This window comes from Aethalodelphis obliquidens, unplaced genomic scaffold (genome assembly GCF_003676395.1).
Source record: "Aethalodelphis obliquidens isolate GAN/ISIS:26980383/991018 unplaced genomic scaffold, ASM367639v1 scaffold74, whole genome shotgun sequence".
NCBI lineage: Eukaryota > Metazoa > Chordata > Mammalia > Artiodactyla > Delphinidae > Aethalodelphis > Aethalodelphis obliquidens.
In genome coordinates this window covers 4,353,551-4,377,937 of record NW_020838018.1, presented here as the reverse complement: position 1 = coordinate 4,377,937, position 24,387 = coordinate 4,353,551, and the positions used below count along the sequence as shown (strand labels likewise).

Below are 24,387 nucleotides of genomic sequence, written 5' to 3'. Positions count from 1 at the left end.
ATTATTTCATAGTAACATATTAGATGGTACTGGATGATTAACACAAAAAAAGAAAATTGACAGTTGAATTAAAATTCTTCTAGTTTCTTAGGCTAAATGTTCTCCTGCCTCCTAAAGGCCCAGCAGGTTCTTAAAATAGTCTTGTGAGGACTGTGTGGATCAGAAGTGTTTCCACCTTCTCATCTTATCGTTTTAATGTGTAGTTTAGAATCAGTCAAGTGATTTTATCAGGTTGTGGAGCCTTCCTTTCCTCTAAGGCTAATGGGGTCCCTGTGCACTTTGATAGTTTCTCTTGTTGAACCTCTCTGATTGTTTTGTTTGTAATGCATTCAGATCTCATTTACATGTGGTTTATCCCTGTGCCTGGGATCTGCTTTGCATACATGATGCCTACTTGATTCTTTGGTCTTAAACTAAATCAAAAGACAATTAGTGGCAGTTTCATGGTGAGAGATAGTGGCATATAATTGTGTTCTAGAGCCAATAGTGAACAATTGTTCATTTGTTTATTTTAAAAAATATTTTCTCTCTGTTGTAGGACCATGAATGCATGTTTTAGTAGGAAGGGCATTTGGTCATAAAATTCTTAGATCTGCCACTTCTTCCTACCAGTCATGGAATTGTAGTTTTCACAGTGTAGGCAGGGAATCATCTTTGTTGCACAACTTAGAACATTTTGGTAAGAATAAGATACTGTATGTGAAAACATTCTGGAAAACATTCAGCACTGTTTTTAACGTTTTAATGAGTACATAGGTGACATTTGTACTTTTAAGAAAATTGTCCAAGTCTCAAGGGATTTAAAAAAAGTCTTCAGGGCTTCCCTGGTGGCGCAGTGGTTGAGAGTCCGCCTGCCGGTGCAGGGGACATGGGTTCGTGCCCCGGTCTGGGAAGATCGCACATGCCGTGGAGCGGCTGGGGGAGTGAGCCATGGCCGCTGAGCCTGCGCGTCCGGAGCCTATGCTCTGCAATGAGAGAGGCCACAACAGTGAGAGGCCCGCGTAACAAAAAAAAAAAAAAAAAAAAAGGTATGTAACACAAAAATATGGAGATTTTAAGAGAAAATATAGTTGGTTGTTTTTAAACTGTTCTAAAGTTGGGTATTTTATAGTCTTTCCTCTGAAAAACAATCAAGAAGGCCATAATACCTCTTTTTATTCTGATAAATATGAACTTGAATAAGTGGCTTTAATATAAGATAGTTCTTTAATATCCAGGATTTGGATAACGTAATTAGCAGATAGCGTACCTTTTTTCCTTATAAAAGATTACTCTTTTTTGGAGGGGGAAAGCTTCGGAGCCCCGGAGGAGAGCACAGCAACAGGGGTGCAGAGGGCAAAGTGGAGAGATTGCCGCACAGAGGATTGGTGCCGAACGGCACTAACCAGCCCGAGAGGCTTATCTGCTCACCTGCCGGGGCAGGTGGGGATGGGAGCTGAGGCTCGGGCTTCAGTCAGAGCGGAAGGAGAGGACTGGAGTTAGCGGCATGAACACAGCCTCCAGGGGGTTAGTGCACCACAGCTAGCCGGGAGGGAGTCTGGGGAAAAGTCTGGACCTGCCAAAGAGGCAAGAGACTTTTTCTTCCCTCTTTGTTTCCTGGTGCGTGAGGAGAGGGGATTAAGAGCGCTGCTTAAAGGAGCTCCAGAAACGGGCGTGAGCCGTGGCTAAAAGCGCAGACCCCAGAGACGGGCATGAGACGCTAAGGCTGCTGCTGCCGCCACCAAGAAGCCTGTGTGCGAGCACAGGTCACTATCCATACCCCCCTTCTGGGGAGCCTGTGCAGCTCGCCACTGCCAAGGTCCCAAGATCCAGGGACAACTTCCCCGGGAGAACACACAGCACGCCTCAGTCTGGCGCAATGTCACGCCAGCCTCTGCCGCCGCAGGCTCGCCCCGCACTCCGTACCCCTCCCTCCTCCAGGCCTGAGTGAGCCAGAGTCCCCGAAGCAGCTGCTCCTTTAACCTCGTCCTGTCTGAGCGAAGAACAGACGACCTCCGGCGACCTACACGCACAGGCGGGGACAAATCCAAAGCTGAGTCCCGGGAGCTTTGAGAACAAAGAAGAGAAAGGGAAATCTCTCCCAGCAGCCTCAGAAGCAGCGGATTAAAGCTCCACAATCAACTTGATGTACCCTGCATCTGTGGAATACATGAATAGACAACGAATCATCCCAAACTGAGGAGGTGGACTTTGAGAGCAAGATTTATTATTTTTTCCCCTTTTCCTCTTTTTGTGACTGGGTATGTGTATGCTTCCTTGTGAGATTTTGTCTGTGTAGCTTTGCTTCCACCATTTGTCCTAGGGTTCTATCCGTCTGGGTTTTTTTTTTTTTTTTCCTTTTAAAAAAAATTTTTTTTTGTTCTTAATAATTATTTTTTATTTAAATTATTTTATCTTACTTTATTTTATTTTATTTATTTATTTCCTTCCTTCCCTCCTTCCTTCCTTCCTTCCTTCCTTCCTTCCTTCCTTCCTTTCTTTCTACTTCTACTAATTCTTTCTTTCTTCTTTCTTTCTACTTTTTCTCCCTTTTATTCTGAGCCGTGTGGATGAAAGGCTCTTGGTGCTGCCGCCATGGGAGAGCCAACTTCAGGACACTGGTCAACAAGACACCTCTCAGCTCCACATAATATCAAACAGCAAAAATCGCCCAGAGATCTCCATCTCAACACCAGCACCCCGCTTCACTCAACGGCCAGCAAGCTACAGTGTGGGACACCCTATGCCAAACAGCTAGCAAGACAGGAACACAACCCCACCCATTAGCAGAGAGGCTGCCTAAGATCATAATAAGTCCACAGACACCCCAAATCACACCACCAGACGTGGACCTGCCCACCAGAAAGACAAGATCCAGCCTCATCCACCAGAACACAGGCACTAGTCCCCTCCACCAGGAAGCCTACACAACCCACTGAACCAACTTAGCCACTGGGGACAGACACCAAAAACAACAGGAATTACAAACCTGCAGCATACAAAAAGGAGACCCCAAACACAGTAAGATAAGCAAAATGAGAAGACAGAAGAACACGCAACAGATGAAGGAGCAAGATAAAAACGCACCAGACCTAACAAATGAAGAGGAAATAGGCAGTTTAACTGAAAAAGAATTCAGAATAATGATAGTAAAGATGATCCAAAATCTTGGAAATAGAATAGAAAAAATGCAAGAAACATTTAACAAGGACCTAGAAGAACTAAAGATGAAACAAGCAATGATGAAAAACACAATAAATGAAATTAAAAGTACTCTAGGGCTTCCCTGATGGCGCAGTGGTTAAGAATCCGCCTGCCAATGCCGGGGACACAGGTTCGAGACCTGGTCTGGGAAGATCCCACATGCCGTGGAGGAACTAAACCAGTGTGCCATGAGCCTGTGCTCTAGAGCCTGCAAGCCACAGCTACTGAAGCCTGCACACCTAGAGCCCGTGCTCCGCAACAAAGCCACAGCAATGAGAAACCCTCACACCACAATGAAGAGTAGCCCCTGCTCGCTGCAACTAGAGAAAGCCCACGCGCAGCAACAAAGACCCAATTCAGCCAAAAATAAATAAATAAATTTATTTTTTTAAAAAAATACTCTAGGGCTTCACTGGTGGCACAGTGGTTGAGAGTCCGCCTGCCAATGCAGGGGACGCGGGTTCGTGCCCCCGTCCGGGAGGATCCCGCATGCCACGGAGCGGCTGGACCTGTGAGCCATGGCCGCTGAGCCTGTGCGTCTGTAGCCTGTTGCTTCGCAGCGGGAGAGGCCACAACGGTGAGAGGCCCGCGTACCACAAAAAAAAAAAAAAAATACTCTAGATGGGATCAATAGCAGGACAACTGAGGCAGAAGAACGGATAAGTGACCTGGAAGATAAAATACTGGAAATAACTACTGCAGAGCAAAATAAAGAAAGAAGAATGAAAAGAACTGAGGACAGTCTCAGAGACCTCTGGGCCAACATTAAATGCACCAACATTTGAATTATAGGGGTTCCAGAAGAAGAAGAGAAAAGAAAGGGACTGAGAAAATATTTGAAGAGATTATAGTTGAAAACTTCCCTAATATGGAAAAGGAAATAGTTAATCAAGTCCAGGAAGCACAGAGAGTCCCATACAGGATAAATGCAAGGAAAACTATGCCAAGACACATATTAATCAAACTGTCAGAAATTAAATATAAAGAAAACATATTAAAAGGAGCAAGGGAAAACAACAAATAACACACAAGGGAATCCCCATAAGGTTAACAGCTGATCTTTCAGCAGAAACTCTGCAAGGCAGAAGGAACTGGCAGGACATATTTAAAGTGATGAAGAAGAAAAACCTGCAACCAAGATTACTCTACCCAGCAAGGATCTCATTCAGATTTGATGGAGAAATTAAAGCCTTTACAGACAAGCAAAAGCTGAGAGAGTTCAGCACCACCAAACCAGCTTTTCAGCAAATGCTAAAGGAACTTCTCTAGGCAAGATACACAAGAGAAGGAAAAGACTTAACAATAACGAACCCAAAGCAATTAAGAAAATGGGAATAGGAACATACATACTGATAATTACCTTAAATGTAAATGGACTAAATGCTCCCACCAAAAGACACAGATTGGCTGAATGGATACAAAAACAAGACCCATGTATATGCTGTCTACAAGAGACCCACTTCAGACCTAGAGACACATACAGACTGAAAGTAAGGGGATGGAAAAAGATACTCCATGCAAATGGAAACCAAAAGAAAGCTGGAGTAGCAATTCTCGTATCAGACAAAATAGACTTTAAAATAAAGACTATTAGAAGAGACAAAGAAGGACACTACATAATGATCAAGGGATTGATCCAAGAAGAAGATATAACAATTGTAAATATTTATGCGCCTAACATAGGAGCACCTCAATACATAAGGCAAATACTAACAGCCATGAAAGGGGAAATCGACAGTAACACATTCATAGTAAGGGACTTTAACACCCCACTTTCACCAATGGACAGATGCAAGATGAAAATAAATAAGGAAACACAAGCTTTAAATGATACATTAAACAAGATGGACTTAATTGATATTTATAGGACATTCCATCCAAAAACAACAGAATACACATTTTTCTCAAGTGCTCATGGAACATTCTCCAGGATAGATCATATCTTGGGTCACAAATCAAGCCTTGCTAAATTTAAGAAAATTGAAATTTTATCAAGTATCTTTTCCAACCACAACACTATGAGACTAGATATCAATTACAGGAAAAGTTCTGTAAAAAATACAAACACATGGAGGCTAAACAATACACTACTTAATAACGAAGTGATCACTGAAGAAATCAAAGAGGAAATTAAAAAATACCTAGAAACAGATGATAATGGAGACACGACGACCCAAAACCTATGGGATGCAGCAAAAGCAGTTCTAAGAGGGACGTTTATAGCAATACAATCCTACCTTAAGAAACAGGAAACATCTTGAATAAACAACCTAACCTTGCACCTAAAGCAATTAGAGAAAGAAGAACAAAAAACCCCCAAAGTTAGCAGAAGGAAAGAAATCATAAAGATCATATCAGAAATAAATGAAAAAGAAATGAAGGAGACGATAGCAAAGATCAATAAAACTAAAAGCTGGTTCTTTGAAAAGATAAACAAAATTGATAAACCATTAGCCAGACTCATCAAGAAAAAGAGGGAGAAGACTCAAATCAATAGAATTAGAAATGAAAAAGGAGAAGTAACAACTGACACTGCAGAAATACAAAAGATCATGAGAGAGTACTACAAGTAACTCTATGCCAATAAAATGGACAACCTGGAAGAAATGGACAAATTCTTAGAAAGGCACAACCTGCCAAGACTGAATCTGGAAGAAATAGAAAATTTGAAGAGACCAGTCACAAGCACTGAAATTGAAACTGTGATTAAAAATCTTCCAACAAACAAAAGCCCAGGACCAGATGGCTTCACAGGCGAATTCTATCAAACATTTAGAGAAGAGCTAACACCTATCCTTCTCAAACTCTTCCAAAATGTAGCAGAGGGAGGAACACTCCCAAACTTATTCTACGAGGCCACCATCACCCTGATACCAAAACCGGACAAAGACGTCACAAAGAAAGAAAACTACAGGCCAATATCACTGATGAACATAGATGCAAAAGTCCTCAACAAAACACTAGCAAACAGAATCCAACAGCATTAAAAGGATAATACACCATGATCAAGTGGGGTTTATTCCAGGAATGCAAGGATTCATCAGTATATGCAAAGCAATCAATGTGATACACCATATTAACAAATTGAAGGAGAAAAAACATACGATCATCTAAACAGATGCAGAGAAAGCTTTTGACAAAATTCAACACCCATTTATGATAAAAACCCTGCAGAAAGTAGGCATAGAGGGAACTTTCCTCAACATAATAAAGGCCATATATGACAAACCCACAGCCAACATTGTCCTCAGTGGTGAAAAAATGAAACCATTTTCACTAAGACCAGGAACAAGACAAGGTTGCCCACTCTCACCACTATTATTCAACATAGTTTTGGAAGTTTTTGCCACAGCAATCAGAAGAAAAAGAAATAAAAGGAATCCAAATCGCAAAAGAAGAAGTAAAGTTGTCACTGTTTGCAGATGACATGATACTATACGTAGAGAATCCTAAAGATGCTACCAGAAAACTACTAGACCTAATCAATGAATTTGGTAAAGTAGCAGGATACAAAATTAATGCACAGAAATCTCTGGCATTCCTATGCACTAATGGTGAAAAATCTGAAAGTGAAATTAAGAAAACACTCCCATTTACAATTGCAACAAAAAGAATAAAATATCTAGGAATAAACCTACCTAAGGAGAACTGTATGCAGAAAATTATAAGACACTGTTGAAAGAAATTAAAGATGATACAAATACGTGGAGAGATATACCATGTTCTTGGATTTGAAGAATCAACATTGTGAAAATGACTCTACTACCCAAAGCAATCTACAGATTCAATGCAATCCCTGTCAAACTACCACTGGCATTTTTCACAGATCTAGAACAAAAAATTTCACAATTTTGTATGGAAACACAAAAGACCCCGAATAGCCAAAGCAATCTTGAGAATGAAAAACAGAGCTGGAGGAATCAGGCTCCCTGACTTCATACTATACTACAAAGTGACAGTAATCAAGACAGTATGGTACTGGCACAGAAACAGAAAGATAGATCAATGGAACAGGATAGAAAGCGCAGAGATTAACCCACGCATATATGGTCACCTTATCTTTGATAAAGGAGGCAGGAATGTACTTTGGAGAAAGGACAGCCTCTTCAATAAGTGGTGCTGGGAAAACTGGACAGGTACATGTAAAAGTATGAGATTAGATCACTCCCTAACACCATACACAAAAATAAGCTCAAAATGCATTAAAAACCTAAATGTAAGGCCAGAAACTATCAAACTCTTAGAGGAAAACATGGGCAGGACACTCTATGACATATATCACAGCAAGATCCTTTTTGACCCACCTCCTAGAGCAGTGGAAATAAAAACAAAAATAAACAAATGGGACTAATGAAACTTCAAAGCTTTTGCACAGCAAAGGAAACCATAAACAAGACCAAAAGACAACACTCAGAATGGGAGAAAATATTTGCAAATGAAGCGACTGACAAAGGATTAATCTCCAAAATTTATAGGCAGCTCATGCAGCTCAATGACAGAAAACCAAACAACCCAATCCAAAAATGGGCAGAAGCCCTAAATAGACATTTCTCCAAAGAAGATATACAGACTGCCAACAAACACATGAAAGAGTGCTCAACATCATTAATCATTAGAGAAATGCAAATCAGAACTACAATGAGATATCATCTCACACCAGTCAGAATGGCCATCATCAAAAAATCTACAAGCAATAAATGCTGGAGAGGGTGTGGAGAAAAGGGAACCCTCTTGCACTGCTGGTGGGAATGTGAATTGGTACAGCCACTATGGAGAACAGTATGGAGGTTCCTTAAAAAACTACAAATAGAACTACCATATGACCCAGCAATCCCACTACTGGGCATATACCCTGAGAAAACCATAATTCAAAAAGAGTCATGTACCAAAATGTTCATTGCAGCTCTATTTACAATAGCCCAGAGATGGAAACAACCTAAGTGCCCATCATCAGATGAATGGATAAAGAAGATGTGGCACATATATACAATGGAATATTACTCAGCCATAAAAAGAAACGAAATTGAGCTATTTGTAATGAGGTGGATGGACCTAGAGTCTGTCATACAGAGTGAAGTAAGTCAGAAAGAGAAAGACAAATACCGTATGCTAACACATATGTATGGAATTTAAGGAAAAAAATGTCATGAAGAACCTAGGGGTAAGACAGGAATAAAGACACAGACCTAGTTGAGAATGGACTTGAGGATATGGGGAGGGGGAAGGGTAAGCTGTGACAAAGCGAGAGAGAGGCATGGACATATATACACTACCAGACGTAAGGTAGATAGCTAGTGGGAAGCAGCCACATAGCACAGGGAGATCAGCTTGGTGTTTTGTGACCACCTAGAGGGGTGGGATAGGGAGAGTGGGAGGGAGGGAGATGCAAGATGGAAGAGATATGGGAACATATGTATATGTATAACTGATTCACTTTGTTGTAAAGCAGAAACTAACACCATTGTAAAGCAGTTATACTCCAGTAAAGATGTAAAGAAAAAAAAATCAGATAAAGTAGGATGACAAGGAAAGTAAAAATCCTATTATAGATTTATAATCTACACTGAAAGACAATCTCCCTAAATCTCTTTAAAAAAAAAAAGCTTATTTTTATTCTACAAATATTGAGTTAGTTGAACAAACACCAGCATGTTGCTTTTTCCATGCCAGACATTGTTTGAGTGTTTTATAAGCATTCTCTTGCAGTTCTCCTAACAGTCCTTTGAGGCAGGTAGAACTGTTAACCATTTGACAGAGGAAGGACTGAGAGGCACAGAGCAGTTTTGGGCCTGTCCATGGTTCAGACCTGGCAATGAGGGAGCCCAGATCTGAACCCCCTGTGATGACTGCCATGGCCAGGCCTTGTGTTTGGTGTGGGGCATCCTGCCCTGGCCTTGCCTCCCGTCTCTTACGTTCTGGTGAGGGAGCAGGTGCCAGAAAGGGCAACAAGTGCTGAGAAGACACAGAGGCTTTCTGGTCACCTTCCTCCGTGGCCTCTTGCCTACCCTATTGGTTCCTAGCAGTGAATTAGAGAATGACGTGTGCAAAGCTGTGGCACTAATTGTTTAAATGGATCATACACACAGAAGATAGGCATCCAAAGTCAAAGAACATGCCCTGGCAGTTTTTCTGTTTGCTGCCTCCCCCGCCTTTGGGTTAAGAGTTTCTTCATTGCAGAGTAGCTATCAGACATCAAAAGATGTTATGCAACTGTCCGTGTTTACCTGTCACAAAACCTGCTTTGCACGGCTGACATCCCCTAAAACCCAGTGTCTTTAGATAGGAGGAGGAAAGGCCCATCTTTTTTAAACTTTTGGGACTAGGCAAGAACCAGTAAGTCATTGATTTATTGTAAAGAGATTCTTCTTACCACTTTATGGCAATGACATAAAAATGGCTATGAGTATGTATAATGAGAATACTAACATAATTTTTATCAACTGGGTAGCTAACTCTAAAGCCCTAAAACAAAGCCAAGATTGTTTTACTGTTTTATTGCTAATCAATGAAGAGAGTCATTTAGAGCTACAGAATGATTTAAAATCCTTTTTTGTAGTTGCCAAAAACAGTTTGTCTGTATAGCATAGCTATGTGTCTGTAAACATAGCATGTTTTTTTCTTTTTAAAATGTAGATATTGAATGAGAGCAATTCACTGTGGCTTGGGTTGTCCATCTGCTAGCTAAATTGTTGAGATTTGGGGTAGATGATTCCCAGTTTAGAGGCAGCATTGTAATTTGAAGGAGGCCTCCTATGGGGGACCTGCCCTCCTGTCTCATCAGAAGTGAGAGGCAACAGAATGGTGGGGACGTATCTGTAGGCAGGGTGCTCAGAGAGCACTAACAAAGAGGAAAGGAAGACATGCCTGAGACACGCCCATGCTCAGCTGCATGGAGGTAGCTGGTTCTCTGGTGCTTTGCTGCTTTCCTCGTTCTTGCCAGACTTTGCCTGCCACATTTCCCTGGCAGCATATCTCGTGGAAGGGCGGGCAGTCAGGAGCAAGATCAAGTCTTCAGACTTGGTGGTGTTGGTGTCACAGATTTGATGCTTGAAGAGCTAAGCACTCTTTTGGTACCATTTTGATCAACCGGGATGCATTCTTCTAAACGTTATTGTGAAATCTCATATTTATTTAATGTTGATCTAATGAAAGTGTCACTTCTATAAAAATAACTACCTGATTGGTAATGGAAATAAAGTGGTATTGCATGTGTTTTTTATGTAATAAACTATGTTGGTATACATTTTAACTTATAAATGGGAAGAAGCATGCCTAGTTGTTTATCATTACTTGATGGGATAAATTGGAATGGGATAAATAGTTCATTTTCACAATTCTGTATCATCCTTTAAGAAGTCTACAAATGAAGTGTCTTCAATTTATTTTATTATTTGGATATTGCTGCTAAATTTTCTAATTCCTTACTACACCTCTCTTGCCATCAAATTGAGATTTAGTTCGGACCCTCTGTGTCTTCTCATCTCTCACTCAATAGCTGGCGCCCACCCCAGCAGCCTTTGGTTCACAATCGAGGGACCTGTGTGCCTTTAGTCAGAAGTCACTGTGAACGTGTTGTAGTTGTGAGTGTAGAAGGGGCCCAAGTGCTTCAGACCAGGGGACTGAAGGCACAGCTTAGCCTTGTATCTGCCCCTCTGGGCTCCGAGTTCTCCATTGACAGCTGCCAGGTGCCTCTCTTAGCTGTCTCACCTTGTCAAGTGGCAGAAACCCTATATTTCTCTTTGATCTAGTGCTTATCAGAGTATTTTTATGTGATACTTACTAAATGTTTGATTAACAATTGAATGAGATTGTTGGACAGCCCTCATTTAACTACTTTTTAAAATATAGTCCTTTGTGAAGTTGTATCTTTTATAATTCTTAAATTTGTCTTTTACTAGTTAAAAGCATCACAATAAGATTAACTTGCCTCTGATAAATCAGTGAGTGGGTTTACAGATTTTAGACACTTTATTCACATGTTCTAAAAAGTTGTTTGTTCCTGTTGCTAAACTGACCTTACTCACTTGTTCCTTCCTGGAAGTTGGTGGAAATCTCACACTTAACAACTAACCAGGTCTCTGTTGGAAATATTTAGTCCACTCACTGTCCAGCCTTGTATCCAGCTGGGTTAAGTTGTTTCTTTTGTATATCTCAGTCCCTCAGGTCTTTTCCCTCTCTCCCTTCTCACCAGGAATGTCTCTGATAGGGAGGGGCATACTTGGAGGGAAGGCTGATGCTGAAGGGGTCTTCTGGAGCGAGGCTCCCAGCCACAGGTCCTCGACATCTGGGCCGGAGGGCTCTGCCGGGCCATCGGCCCTCTCCACCACCCCTCACTGGGGAACGTCTGGGTCCCCTGCCACTGCCTCCACTTCTGAGTTCCCCTCGGTGGACATGACACGGCTCTGAAAGTCTGCCTTTACTCCTCAGAGTTTCTCGTTTCTCCCATGAAGCTCCAAGGCTGGAGGGGCCTGGCTGCATCCTTCCTGTATCAACTTCTGAGTTCTTTTTGCGCAGAGCATGTGGTAAAACTCTGATCTTGTTCTCCAGACTTGGGTCCTGCTGTAGTTAAAAGAACTAAAGAAGGTTTAAAAAATTTTTCTCTCTCTTGGATAATGCCTCATTTTCAGACACTTCGAAGTTTTCCAGTTCACAGCCAGCTGGTACACTATTTATTTTAGACATCGCTGGTCCCTCCATCCCAGGGTGTGAAGCCTCATGGCTTAGCCTGGGAAGGTGAAAGGCTATATGGAACCATGATGTAAGAGAGAAAAAAAATACCAGTTTAATAATTACAATTTATCCCTATAATTACATCAACATTCTTCTTAAGCTGCTTCCATAAAAGGACCATACTTCTCTTTGTACTATACGTTTGAATTCACCAGTACACTTAAAAAGAAATTCAGACAGAAACTCAGTCCTTCAGAGTGATGGCAGGTGCCACAACTAAGTGCTGACACAAACTGTTAGAGGAGTGACCACCACAACTGAAAAAGTTCCTCTCTCTTGATGCAGAGTATGTGGGGTTCTTTTTAACTTAACTACTTTTCTTTTTTCTTTCTTTTCCTTTTAAAAGCTGGTTGACAGTTGTCTTAGTGCCTGGTTTGGTCACTTCTACTAAAATGCAAAAAGGTGTTAATAAATTAATGTCGTACATTGGTAAAGTCTTGGCATTTTTGGTTGAGGGAAGTTAAAGCAGACAAGGTCACTGGACCTTGAATTCTTATTGCTAGAGTGATATAAAAGCAAAACCTAGAGTCAGAGCTGTCCCAGTCACATATTTATAGACAAATGAGTAGCTGATTCAGTTCACAGAGTACAGAAACAGTTTTGGCCCAGAATTATCTTAGACAGTATTAACAACTAAACTGCTTATGTTATTTTATTTATTCTTTAGTCAAAGAAAAAGAATTATAAGACAGTTTAACCATTTGACTTTTTACTCTTGAACTAGATGTGCACTTGGATTTGGAAGACCGCCTGGCAAAATTTATGAAGACAGAAGAAGCCATTATATACTCATATGGGTTTGCCACCATAGCCAGTGCTATTCCTGCTTACTCTAAGAGAGGGGACATTGTGTTTGTGTAAGTAATCTTTACTGACATTTCTTACCAGAATTCCTTTGGAAATAATATTGGCCCTCCTAGAGAATTCCTTTGTTAGAGGTCATCTGCCTAAAATAATATTGACTTTTTTTTTTTTTTCATTTTTAAAGAAATATATAGTCATCCAGCCAAGTAGTTCTGCAGAATTAGTGAGACCTCCACTGGAGGGATGCCTTAAAGTGTCGGTGCTTCGTTATCTGCCATTATGATTTTATTTATTGATGTTGAGAAGGCCAAACTTATGTAGGAGGGGGCCAGCCGTCTACTTTCCCTGTGTAGCTCTGTGACAGTGTGGTGTCCTTGTGAGTCCATGGTCGTAACCCACCTAGTCACTCACACTACCTGATAAAGTCACTCCACTTCTCAGCACCCTCGCTGCGACTCTTGGTCTCTGCTGATCTTGCTTCATGGCTTGTTAAGAATATAGAAGTCATGAGTTGCAGACTTCCTTAACTTTCCAGGAACAAATCTACACACTTGCATACATGTGCACTAGATGTATGGTGTTGCTTTTTACTGTGGAGGGGAAGAGCAGAGAGGAGTAGAGTGAGGGCTGGCATAGCCCAGGCAGCTGGTTATACCCATCAGAAGCACCTGCCACTAGCCCGAGCCTCTGTTATCTTTTGAGTGGACTATTAAATGACTCTCTTAATTTAGGTCTCAGAGTGACTTTTGTTTCCTCTTTTCCTTTTTGACACCATATCCAGACACTCCATTTAAGAGCTTCCATTGTTCCTAAAATAAATATCCAAGTTCTTATTATGATCTTGTACATTCTAGACTGCTGTTTTAGACCCATTTTCTACCATTTTCCCTTAGGTGGTCATGCTGTGTAGCCTTACCAGCCTTATATGCTAGTTTCCTCTCAAGGCCTTTGCACGTGCTAAGACCCTGAGTCCCTATGCCTAGAACATTGTTCCTCCTCTCATCTCCTGCTTAATTCCTGCTCATCCTGCACATATACCACCTCTGCAGGAAAGCCTTTCCCAAGCTGTCAGACCAGGTCAAGACCCCTTGCTGCATGTGGAGAAAATTTTACAGCCAGAGGAGTTTGGTATCCTTGTGAATCCATGACCATGTAGGCACTTACATGCTTGTCAAAATCAGTTTCTCAAGCCTCCCTTAACTTATATATGTAGGTGTGGGCATGTGTGCTCATGTGCACCCGTACCCTCTGCTCTTGGCTCATCTTGCCTCACACTCACTGTACTCTTTTATAGCACATTCAACAGTTTATACCAGCCCATTGCCTAGGATAGCATGTGCCATTTAGTGGTGCTCAATAAATACCTTCAGTAAGAGAATGAATGGAGGCTGGAGCTCAGAAGAGGGGTCCAAGTGACTGGACTTCAGAGCCAGGCTTACCTCGGTCCCTGTACCATCCTGCTGCTTCTCACTTACTGTCGGAGCACCTGTAGTGCAACAAGCTCAAGCACACGCTGCAGGGCTGGCTCTTCCTAGGGGTTTTCAGCGTGCTTGTGTCCCATTCTTCCCCACAGCCCTGTGACAGTTACCTGGGCGCACTCCAGCACATGGCCTGGAGTAGAATTGTTTCCCAATGTGACCATGAAAATGAATGTTTCTATTAATTTCTTGCACATAGTTTAAAAAATCAATAATAATAAAGACTCATCACAAATTTGAGAGCCAGTGATTTAAACAGTGATTCTAGTTTTTTAATAAAGCATAGTTGCAGACAACTACAATACAGTGTCAGCCAATGTTGCTTTATACAAGCCCCCACCATAAATTCCTTTTTGAGTTTAAAGTCCAGAAAAAGTTTACAGTTACAGTTGAACTTGTATGCTTCCTTTGTCAGATAATAAATACTATGTTGTCCTTTTGGTTTTCACTGCTAGGAAGCCTAGTCTAAACTCACTTTCAAACCTTATGCCTGGTGTCTTAGAACTTCAGTTTCTAGTGAGCCATTAGACAACTTAATTATTCCCTTATACATAATTTTAAATATTCCACCTGAAATTCATTTGAAAGTAGGAATGCTAGAGTTAAAAATGGTGTTTAGTAAATTATTTGATAAATTGTTTTTGATAAATTCATTAGGCATAGACTCTATGTTCGATGTTTTATTTTCTTTCTTTTGTAGTAAACAGTGATAATGCTTTGCCGGTAGGTCTCAGAACAATGGTTGTTTATATACGTAAGTTTTTCCTTGTCACTCTGTCTTTTTTATGTTACTTTGTGTACCCTTTTCTAATGAAATGTTTTATATTGAGATAATCGTGGATTCACATACACTTGTAAGAAATAATACAGAAATTTTATGTGCCCTTTACCCAGTCTTCCCCAATGGTCACCTCTTGCAAAAGTGTAATACAGTTTCAAAAGTGGGCTGTTGACATTGATGAAGTCAAGATAATCCCTCTTGTTGCCACACCCATATCCCTTCTACTCTACCCACTCTTTAACCCCTGGCAGCCACTAATCTATTCTCCATTTCTATAATTTCATCATTTCAAGATTGTTGTACAAATGTAATCATACAGTAGGTAAAACATTTGAGGATTGGCTTTTCTCATTCAGCATTAATTATTTGGAGATTCTCCAGAGTTTTTATATGAATCAAGAGTTTGTGCCTTTTGATTGCTGAGTCATATTCCATGGTATGGATACACCACAGTTTGTTGAACCATTCACCTATTAAGGATATCAGAGCTGTTTCTAGTTTGGGGCTGTTACAAATAAAGGTGCTGTAAATATTCCTGTATAGGTTTTTCTGTGTACATAAGTTTTCATTTCTTTGGGATATATGCCAAGGAATGCAGTTGCTGGTCATAAACTATTGTGTGTTAAGCTTTTTAAGAAATTGCTAAACTTTACCAGAGTGGCTGTATTATTTTACATTTCCATCAACAGTGTATAAGTGATCTAGTTTCTCCAACATCCTCAGGAGCATTTGGTGTTGTCACTTTTTTTTTTTTTTTTTTAGCCATTCTGATAGGTGTGTACAGATATCTCATTGTAGTTTTAGTCTATATTTCCCTGATGCTACCATACTTACTGTTTTTAGACTTTGATCTTGGCATCAGGGTAATACTTCATAAAGTCAATTTGAAAGTGTTCCCTCTTATTTTCTGGAGAAACTGTATAAAACTGTTGTTCTTTAAATGTTTGGTAGAATTCTCCAATAAAAACAGCTGGACCTGGAGTTTTTGGGGGGGTTTTTTGGAAGTATTTTAACTATGAATTTAATTTCCTTAATACTTGTAAGGCTATTCAAATATTGAGTGAGTTGAGGTAGTTCGTGTTTTTCAAGGAGTTGGTCCATTTCTTCTAAATCGTCAAATTTGTATGTGTAGCATTGTTTGTGATAGTCCCTTATTATCCTTCTAATGTCTGCAGATCCCTGTTTCCTTCCTAACTGGTAATTTCTGTCTACTCTCTTTTTTTGTCATTTTTGCTAGAGATTTGTCAATTTTATTGATCTTTTCAAAGAATCAGCTCCTTGTTTCATAGATTTTTCTACATTGTATTTTTGTTTTCATTTCTACTGATTTCTGGTATTATCTCCTGCCTTCTGCTCATTTGAAGTTTAGTTTCCTCTGTCTAGGTTCTTGAGGTGAGAACTTCAATTACTGATTTGAGACTTTTCCTCATTTCTAATGTAGTAGTGCTGTGAATTTCCCTGTCATCACTGCTATAGTTGTGTTCCACAAATTTTGATGTGTTTATTTTCATTTTTGTTTAGTTCATTTCTGTATTTTGTTTCTCTTTAGACTCTCTCTTTGACCCATGAGTTATGTAGAAGTGTGTTGTTTAGTTTCCAGGCGTTTGGAAATTTTTAATTTGTTACAGTTTGTTTTATGGCTCATGATGTGGTCTATCTTGGAATATGTTCCATAGTCACTTAAAAAAGAATATTCTGGTAAATACAGAAAAAGGCCACGTGAGGACACCAGTGAGAAGGTATCACTCCATGATAGGACACATGTGATTAATTTCCTTCTTTATACATTTCTGTTTTTCATATTATAGTATTCGATGATCAAATGTTACACTGACCATTATTTTTTAAAAGCCACTGATATGCAAATTAAAAACCAAAAAAACATACAGAACATTCATTTGCCACTTCTATCCTTTAATCCACTAAGAGAAGCGCTAGTTTTACATGTCGACTTCCTAAGGTATACTTATATAAAAGTTTTAGTGAGACAAAAAGCAATTTACATATGAAACTTTATTTACCTTTTGAGAAAAAAAATTTTTTTGTCATTATCATTAAATAGAAAAAAAATATTCTGCTGAATGGAGTGTTCTATAAATGACAATTAGATCTTTCTAGTTGATGGTGTTATTGAGTTCTTTTATATCCTTGCTGATTTTCTGTTTGGTAGTTCTGTCAGTTGTTGTAATTTGTCAATTTCTTGTTTCACTTTTATTAGTTTTTGTGTCTTTTGTAGCTCTGTTATTTGGTGCATATTTAGGATAAGTTTTCCTGGTTAGTTGATTCTTTTTATCATTATATAACATCCTTCTGTGTCTCTGGTAATTTTCTTTGTTCCAAAGTCTACTTTATCAGATTTTAACATAGGCACTCTGCTTTCCCTTTTGAATGTTTGCATGGTATGTTTATTGTATGTAATATATATGTATACCCTTACTACCTATATTACTGTATATAACATACATACATATATATAGCATATAACTATATATATATAACTACATGTATACACACACACACACACACACATTCCCTTACTACCCATCTCATTACATTTGAAGTGAATTTCTTATAGACAGCATGTTTAATCCAATCTGCCACTCCCTGTCTTTAAATTGTATATTTTAGCCATTTACATTTAATGTAATTATTGATATATGGTATCTTAAATCTCCCAATTTTTATTTTTTGTTTCTTATTTGTTCTCTCTGTTTTTTGTTTTCTTTTCTCTTTTTCCTGCCTTTCTCAGGGTTAATTGAATGAGTTTTGGAGTTCCATTTTTATTTATCTCATTTATTTTATTTATTTGTTTTCGAGTGTTTCTCTTTGTATAGTTTTTTAGTCATTGCTCTAAGTATGATGTTATATGTATGCATAAGTTATCACATTCTACGGGTGTTATTTTACCAGTTCAGTTATAGAATCTTTTATCTTCCTTTACATCCCCTTACTCTCCTTATTTATAATACAGTTGTTTTAAGTATTTCCTGTAAACAGTTTGAGAACCACATCAGAGAGTGTTATAATTTTTACTTCAACCATCCAAAATAACTTAGAAAACTCAAGAGGGGAAGAAAAGCCTAGTGTGTTTGTTCATACTCTTTACAGTGTTTTTTCTTCCTTCCTGATAATCTAAGATTCTTTTATTTATTTTTTCTATGTGGAGAGCTTTCTCTAGCCATTCCTTTAGGGGAAGTCAGCTTGGGACAGAGTCTCTTAGTTTTTTTTCAACTGAGAGTGTCTTCTCCCCCTCATTCCTAAAGGATATTTTTGCTAGTTTTGGATTCTTGGTTGCTAGGTCTTTTTTTTCAGCATTTGAAATACATTGGGACACTTTTTTCTGGTGTTAATGGTTCCTTGTTTTTTGTTGTTGTTGTTAATGGTTTCTTATGAGAAATCTACTGTCACTCAAATTGCTTTTCTCTTACAAGTAAGGTGTCATTTTTCTTGTGCTGATTTCAAGATTTTTTTCTTTGTCATTAGTTTTCAGGAGTTTGACTATAATTGTATTGGCATTTATTTGTTTGGGTTTACCTGCAAGAATTTTGCTCAGCTTCTTTAATCTATAGTTTTAAGCCTATTCTTTAATCTATAGGTTTTCAGCCATTATTTCTTTAAGTACCTTTTTAGTCCCACCCTCATTCTCTTTAGAACTCCACAGACTTGAATGCTGCATATTTTATTGTAGTCTCACAGGTCCATGAGACTGTTCTTTTCTTTCTAGTCTACTTTCTCTCTGCGATTTACATTGACTTGATTTCTACTGTTACATCTTTCAGCTCACTGATTCTTTCCTCTCTCCATTCTGCTGCTGAATTCATCCACTATGCTTTTTCTTTTGACTATTTTGCTTTTTAGTTCTAATATCCCCACAGGATTCTTCTTTGTATCTTCCTTTTCTCTGCTGCAGCTTCCTGTTTTTTCATTTGTTTCAAGCATGTTCATAATTACTCATGAAACATTTTTATCATGACTGTTTTAAAGTCATTATCAGATCATCCTGACAGCTCTGTCATCTCAGTACTGGCATTTGTTGATTGTTTTTTGTTTGTTTGTTTGTTTTTTCATTGTGTGATATTTTCTGGTTCTTGGTATGACAAGTGAAACATGAACAGTTTCATATTATGCTGTTATAGTTTATGCTTTATTTAAACTTTCTGTTTTAATTGGCTTTCTCTGACAGTCTTCCAACAAGGGCAGAGGGGCACTGCTGCCTCATTACTGTCAGGTGGAAGTACAAGTCCAGGGTCCCCACGGGGCCTCCATTGACACTGAGGTGGGGTTATTTTCATTTCTTCTGGTTGTTGGTGAGAGTCCTACTCTTCTCTGAGCCTCCCCTGACACAGCCTAAGCATAGGCAGGGGAGAGTGTCTCTCCCTGCAGGGAATTGGAAGTTAGGTCTCTCCACACAGTCTTCACTAACACCACAGTGGGAGCCACTTGTTACTACCCAGCAGAGATACAAGTTCTGGCTCCCTTCTCTGACAGCGCCCACAGGGGTATTGGGGAGCCTTGTTATGGCCTTCTGGCGGTTAGAGTCTGGGCCTCCCTCTCAGCCTTTGCTAGTGTGGAGGGGACAGGCCCAGGTTTTTCTGTGGTTTGGCTGCAGTAGAGACATTTGCCGGGCTGCCCCCTTTCCTATCCCTTTGGCTACAGAGAGCAGACTTTCGTCAGAGCTTTTCTGTCTCTGCCTGTTGGCATTTCCAGTTTGCCAGCTGCATCAGCTCCAAGTTAGAAAAATCCAGGAACTTGTTTCATGTCATTTCTCAGGTCCCTCGCTGGTCTGCCTTTTCTCTCCATTTTTCAGCATCACCTTATGTTTGTCTTATACATGATGTCCAGGATTTTTGGTTGTACCCAGTGAGAAAAATAGGGAAAATACGTCTATTTTCTCAGAAGTAGAAGTGTTGCATGTACTTTTAAATAATACACTTAATTTAAGAAATATATCCTGCCCCCCATTAACTCAATTTAGGAGATCTTACTGAAGATTAATCTGCATGACTCAGAGTTCTCCCCTGGGTTATGTAGAGTCAGTAACCCAGTATTCCTTTTGATGGCAAGTGGTGGCCAGTCAAATCAGAGATGCCACTGATGGTGAGGTACACCCGTATTTCATTTATTTTTCAGAAAGAGAAGAGTACTTTGAATAATATGCCATCCATATAGTAAGATGCATGCTGATTTCTCAGATGTCAAAATATGGCAAGAGTTTGCTTCCTGGAACAGAATCAGTATGGTAGTTATGTGGAAAGGCTTGCAGAGTGAAGTGCAAACAATAATGTATTAAAGTTCAAACATGTTTTATTTATTTGCCATGTTCAGTTTAACAAGTGGATGTTGGTCAACTTACAAAAGCAAGCATTCCTTTTCTGAGAATGTTGACAAGACCCTTTAAACCCCAGTTTGGTGGGTCTCTCTTCCTTGCAGAGATAAAGCTGCCTGCTTTGCTATTCAGAAGGGATTACAGGCATCACGTAGTGACATTAAGCTGTTTAACCATAATGATATGGATGACCTGGATCGACTATTGAAAGAACAAGAAATTGAAGATCAAAAGGTATGATTCTTAAAAAAAAAACAATAAATAAATTAAAATAAAATAAAATAAAATTTTAAAAAGGTATTCTTTTGAAGAAAATTACGCAGTTCTTTTGTACTTTCTAACCAGCTGAATTATAAGTGAAATGGTAATTTGTCATGAAAACTTGCTTGTGGATCACATTTGGACATTAAATAAGGGTGTTTCTACTTATTAAATGTACCTCAGATTAGAGAGTCAAGCCTGATAGTAATTGCCTCATCATTGCCATAATTATATATGGCAAATTTGAGGGAAGGTTCTCTAGACAGCTTTCTAAAAGAGAGAAAGAAAAACAGCATGCATTTTGGGGGTGGAGGGATGTACACTCAACTCTACAGAAGTAACAACAGAACTCATTAGGGCATTAACAAGATGTATCTAGTGAATTCAAAATAGGCTTATTCATATTAGAATAAATCATGTATCAATTCACCGGAAGACACTATGGCGGCAGATCTTAATTTATGAATTTATGAACAAAGTGAAGACTCTTTCTCCCTACCCCAACCTCATCCCAGATCTCTGAGCAGCTGCTCCCTGTGGGAAGCAGCTGCCTCAAGCATGGTTTCCTTCTACCTTGCAACCTATTTACACTTCTTCTCAAGCACCTGTGTAGTCCCTTGGAACAGGGAGGGAATTAGGCAGGTGGAACTTGCTCCTTGTTGTTCTGATAGAGAGTGGAACAGAGGAATCGTGTTCAAAGCATCACTGTTAGAATTAGCATTTATTTGCCCCTGACAACATGATCAGAGAACGTAGTTCTGTGGTCTGTGGTTCTCCATCAGGAACCACTGTGTGTGGATTGTACTGGGAACCCATTCACCACATCCTTTGTCTCAAACACCACTTTCAAGTGGACTTTCCCAGTGTAACTCATCCGTTACTAGAGTAACTGATAAAAATGGTCATCACATCCTTAATTTTGTGTTAATTTCCATTTTTCCAGATATTTGCATTATTCCTTTTGGATTCTATCATCTTTGTTGAGGTGATAGCCTAAGAGCAGCACTTCATGATTATACATATTCTTGTGATGAATATGTATAGACTTATGCTATTTTATGCTGAGTGTGCTATAGACAGTGTTTTATAATTATACAATTTAGAAAAATCTATAGGGAAAATCTTAAAATTGAGACCATTCCACCGATGAATTTTTTCTACAGATTGTAAAAATATGTCCCTTTTCTGATTCAGTAATGGAATGCTACCGTATTGAAAAACACTGCCTTAGAAAGTGTGACCAATGAACCAGTCTGCTGTAGAGTTACTTTGCCAAGTTAGCATTGTACAAATTTGGAAGACAACATATTCAAGTTCTGTGTGTGTGTTGTGTAAGATTTATAATCTGTGGGACTTTTTTTTTAATGAATAACAAAGTTATCTTAAAATTTATTTCCGTTTTATAGTTTTTACCTTTTTACCAATTAATTTATACTACGTATTCCTGCCAAGAGTAGGCTTTCTGAATTACTTTACATTTTGGTTTTTAGAAATAATTCTTTTTTAATTTTGTTTTCACAAAAATAATAAATGTTAAATTTTTAAATATTTTGTACTTAGATGCTTATATTTCCTTTGAAAGTAAGTTAAATAATCTGAGTTTGGATCAAACTCTTTTTGTCAGTTTCCCAACTAATGGGGTTCATATGTTTTTTCATTCCTTTTCTTATAGAGTTCTCTTATCCCCTATTAATCCTTCTTAAAAAAAAAAAAGTTGATAAAAACAGCAGTTCATAGAAGAAATGCAGATAACTGAGCAAATAGAAAATAGGCTGACTTCACTAACAATTACAAAAATTAGGGTAAGAGGTTTTGCCTGTCCAATTAGGGAAAACTTTTTATGGTAATAATCACTGCCACACTGATGTATGTGAGGATACAAAGGGCCTTCCAAAAACTCTGAGGAGAGCTTCAGTTGGCACAGCCTTTCTAGAGGGTAAATGGGCAGGTATATTCTGGGATTCTTAAATATCCATACCCTCTGGAGTGCTGTCTTTAGAAGAGAATCAGAAGTGGTGTCAAAGATCGAAGGGCATTCACGTGATGTAAAAAAACAAAATGAGGGAAACAACCTAAATCCAACACTGTGGGAGTAGTTAAATAATTTACGGTATATCTACAAGGTGGAATATTAAATCTCCATTAAAATCATGGTTTAAATAATATTAAATAATGTGAAAATGTTCACAACATAATATTTTAAAACCTCACGTCCTAGAATGATTAAAACCCTGATTTGAACAAGGTAATTCACAAAGATATGTAGTTACAAGAAAAAGTTACTAGTGTGTGGTGTAACGAGCTCATTTGTTAAATTCTTTTTTGTACTTTTCCATTTCCCAAGAATATTCCAAAAACAAAATATTCCTTTATTGAGTATTTTAAGATCATAAGAAAGATACTTTGTTTTTTAAAGGCAGGGAGAGGCGGGATGCCCCCATGTCCTCAGCTGTGACCTCCCAGCAGACCCACAGCCTTCAGGTTTGAGTTAGTGACAGAGTGAAGATGACCAAGAATGATGTAAACTTTTGCATGCTTCAGCCGACACTTTTCTGAGCATTAACATACAGCTGTGGGTTCTAAAATACCCCTTAAAGAATAGCTCTGATATTTGAGTTTCTAATTGTTCATTAGAAGCTTAGAGGCAAGAAACCTTTGAGTAGAAAGGTGGCGGCAAACTCTGTGGAATTTTTTCAGTGCAGTGTACCTGAAACATCTACAAATTCAGCAATGGGAGTGGTTTATTAGTGATATGACATCAGTGGGTTGTGGGAAGGTGTGTGTTACTTGAAAGAGTCCCTCCACTGCACCACCTTCGAACGTCACTGGGTGAGGTCATGGTCCAGTTTTACTTGAACCAGTAGTGAGGAGTAAGGAAGGAAAAGGGTTTCATCTGTTTTTTGGTAAATAAGGGAGATCAGGGTTTGTCTGTTTTTTAACTTTTTATTAGGAAAATTTCTGGCACATTCAAAGGAGACGGTAGTATAGTGAAGCCCCCTGTACCCTTCTCCTGGCTTTGTTTTCAATATTCTGCCATTCTTGTATCATCTGAACCTTCGCCTAACTCCCCACTCAATCTCTGTGATGATGATGATTGTCATCATCATTAGAGTTCTTTTTATTTTAGGTAAAATTTACAAACATTGAAATACATTAGTCCTAGTTATACAGTTTTGACCAGTGGTTATACCCGTGTAGCCCAGGTATCATGGCCCCCATCATGACATAAAACGTCCCCATCTCCCCCAGAAAGTTCCCTTGGGTCCCTTCCCAGTCATTCTGGGCTTGGAGGGTTTTGTTTGTGTTTTAGTATTCTCAGTGTCTAAACAGTTTGTGTTTGTGTGTGAGGCCTCCTAGTTGACTGTGTGACCTGAAAACATGTCTGAGAGAAGAAAGCACTGTTTTTCATCTCAAAATAACAGGATCTCAAACCTTGAGCTTGAAATTAATTTAGTTTGACTATCTATTTGTTGATTTATCTTGGTGAATAAATCTTGTAGGGTGAAAGTGCTAGAGAGCACATAACAGATTATGTATTTGGAGTTACTGAAATTTAAAACATCTACTTTTTTTTTCTTTTAAAGAATCCTCGCAAGGCTCGTGTAACTCGACGTTTCATCGTAGTCGAAGGGTTGTATATGAATACTGGAACTATTTGCCCTCTTCCAGAATTGGTGAGCAACCATGTTTATTTATTATTTTAGTATTCAGACTATTTGGCACTTAGGCCTTTTGTTTATGACCATTTTTAATGTATAATGTCTGCACTGCTTTGCTTAATAGGTATCATAAGCAAATTCTGATCATACTAGGGAAGTAGATTA

General features: G+C 39.0%; 1 protein-coding gene across 4 annotated transcripts in view; it reads left to right on the top strand.

Annotated features, from left to right (window-relative positions):
- Window positions 1-24,387, top strand: part of SPTLC1 (serine palmitoyltransferase long chain base subunit 1) — a 74,815-nt gene that overhangs the window by 30,689 nt on the left and 19,739 nt on the right. For 3 of the 4 annotated variants that reach the window (XM_027092112.1, XM_027092111.1, XM_027092113.1), the window contains exons 6-8: window positions 12,638-12,770; window positions 20,407-20,536; window positions 24,148-24,237. In XM_027092112.1, the coding sequence (XP_026947913.1) occupies window positions 12,638-12,770; window positions 20,407-20,536; window positions 24,148-24,237 (353 nt within the window). Of the gene's footprint in view, window positions 1-12,637; window positions 12,771-14,895; window positions 14,921-20,406; window positions 20,537-24,147; window positions 24,238-24,387 lie in introns of those variants that run through there. The other variant, XM_027092114.1, reaches the window with a different exon arrangement.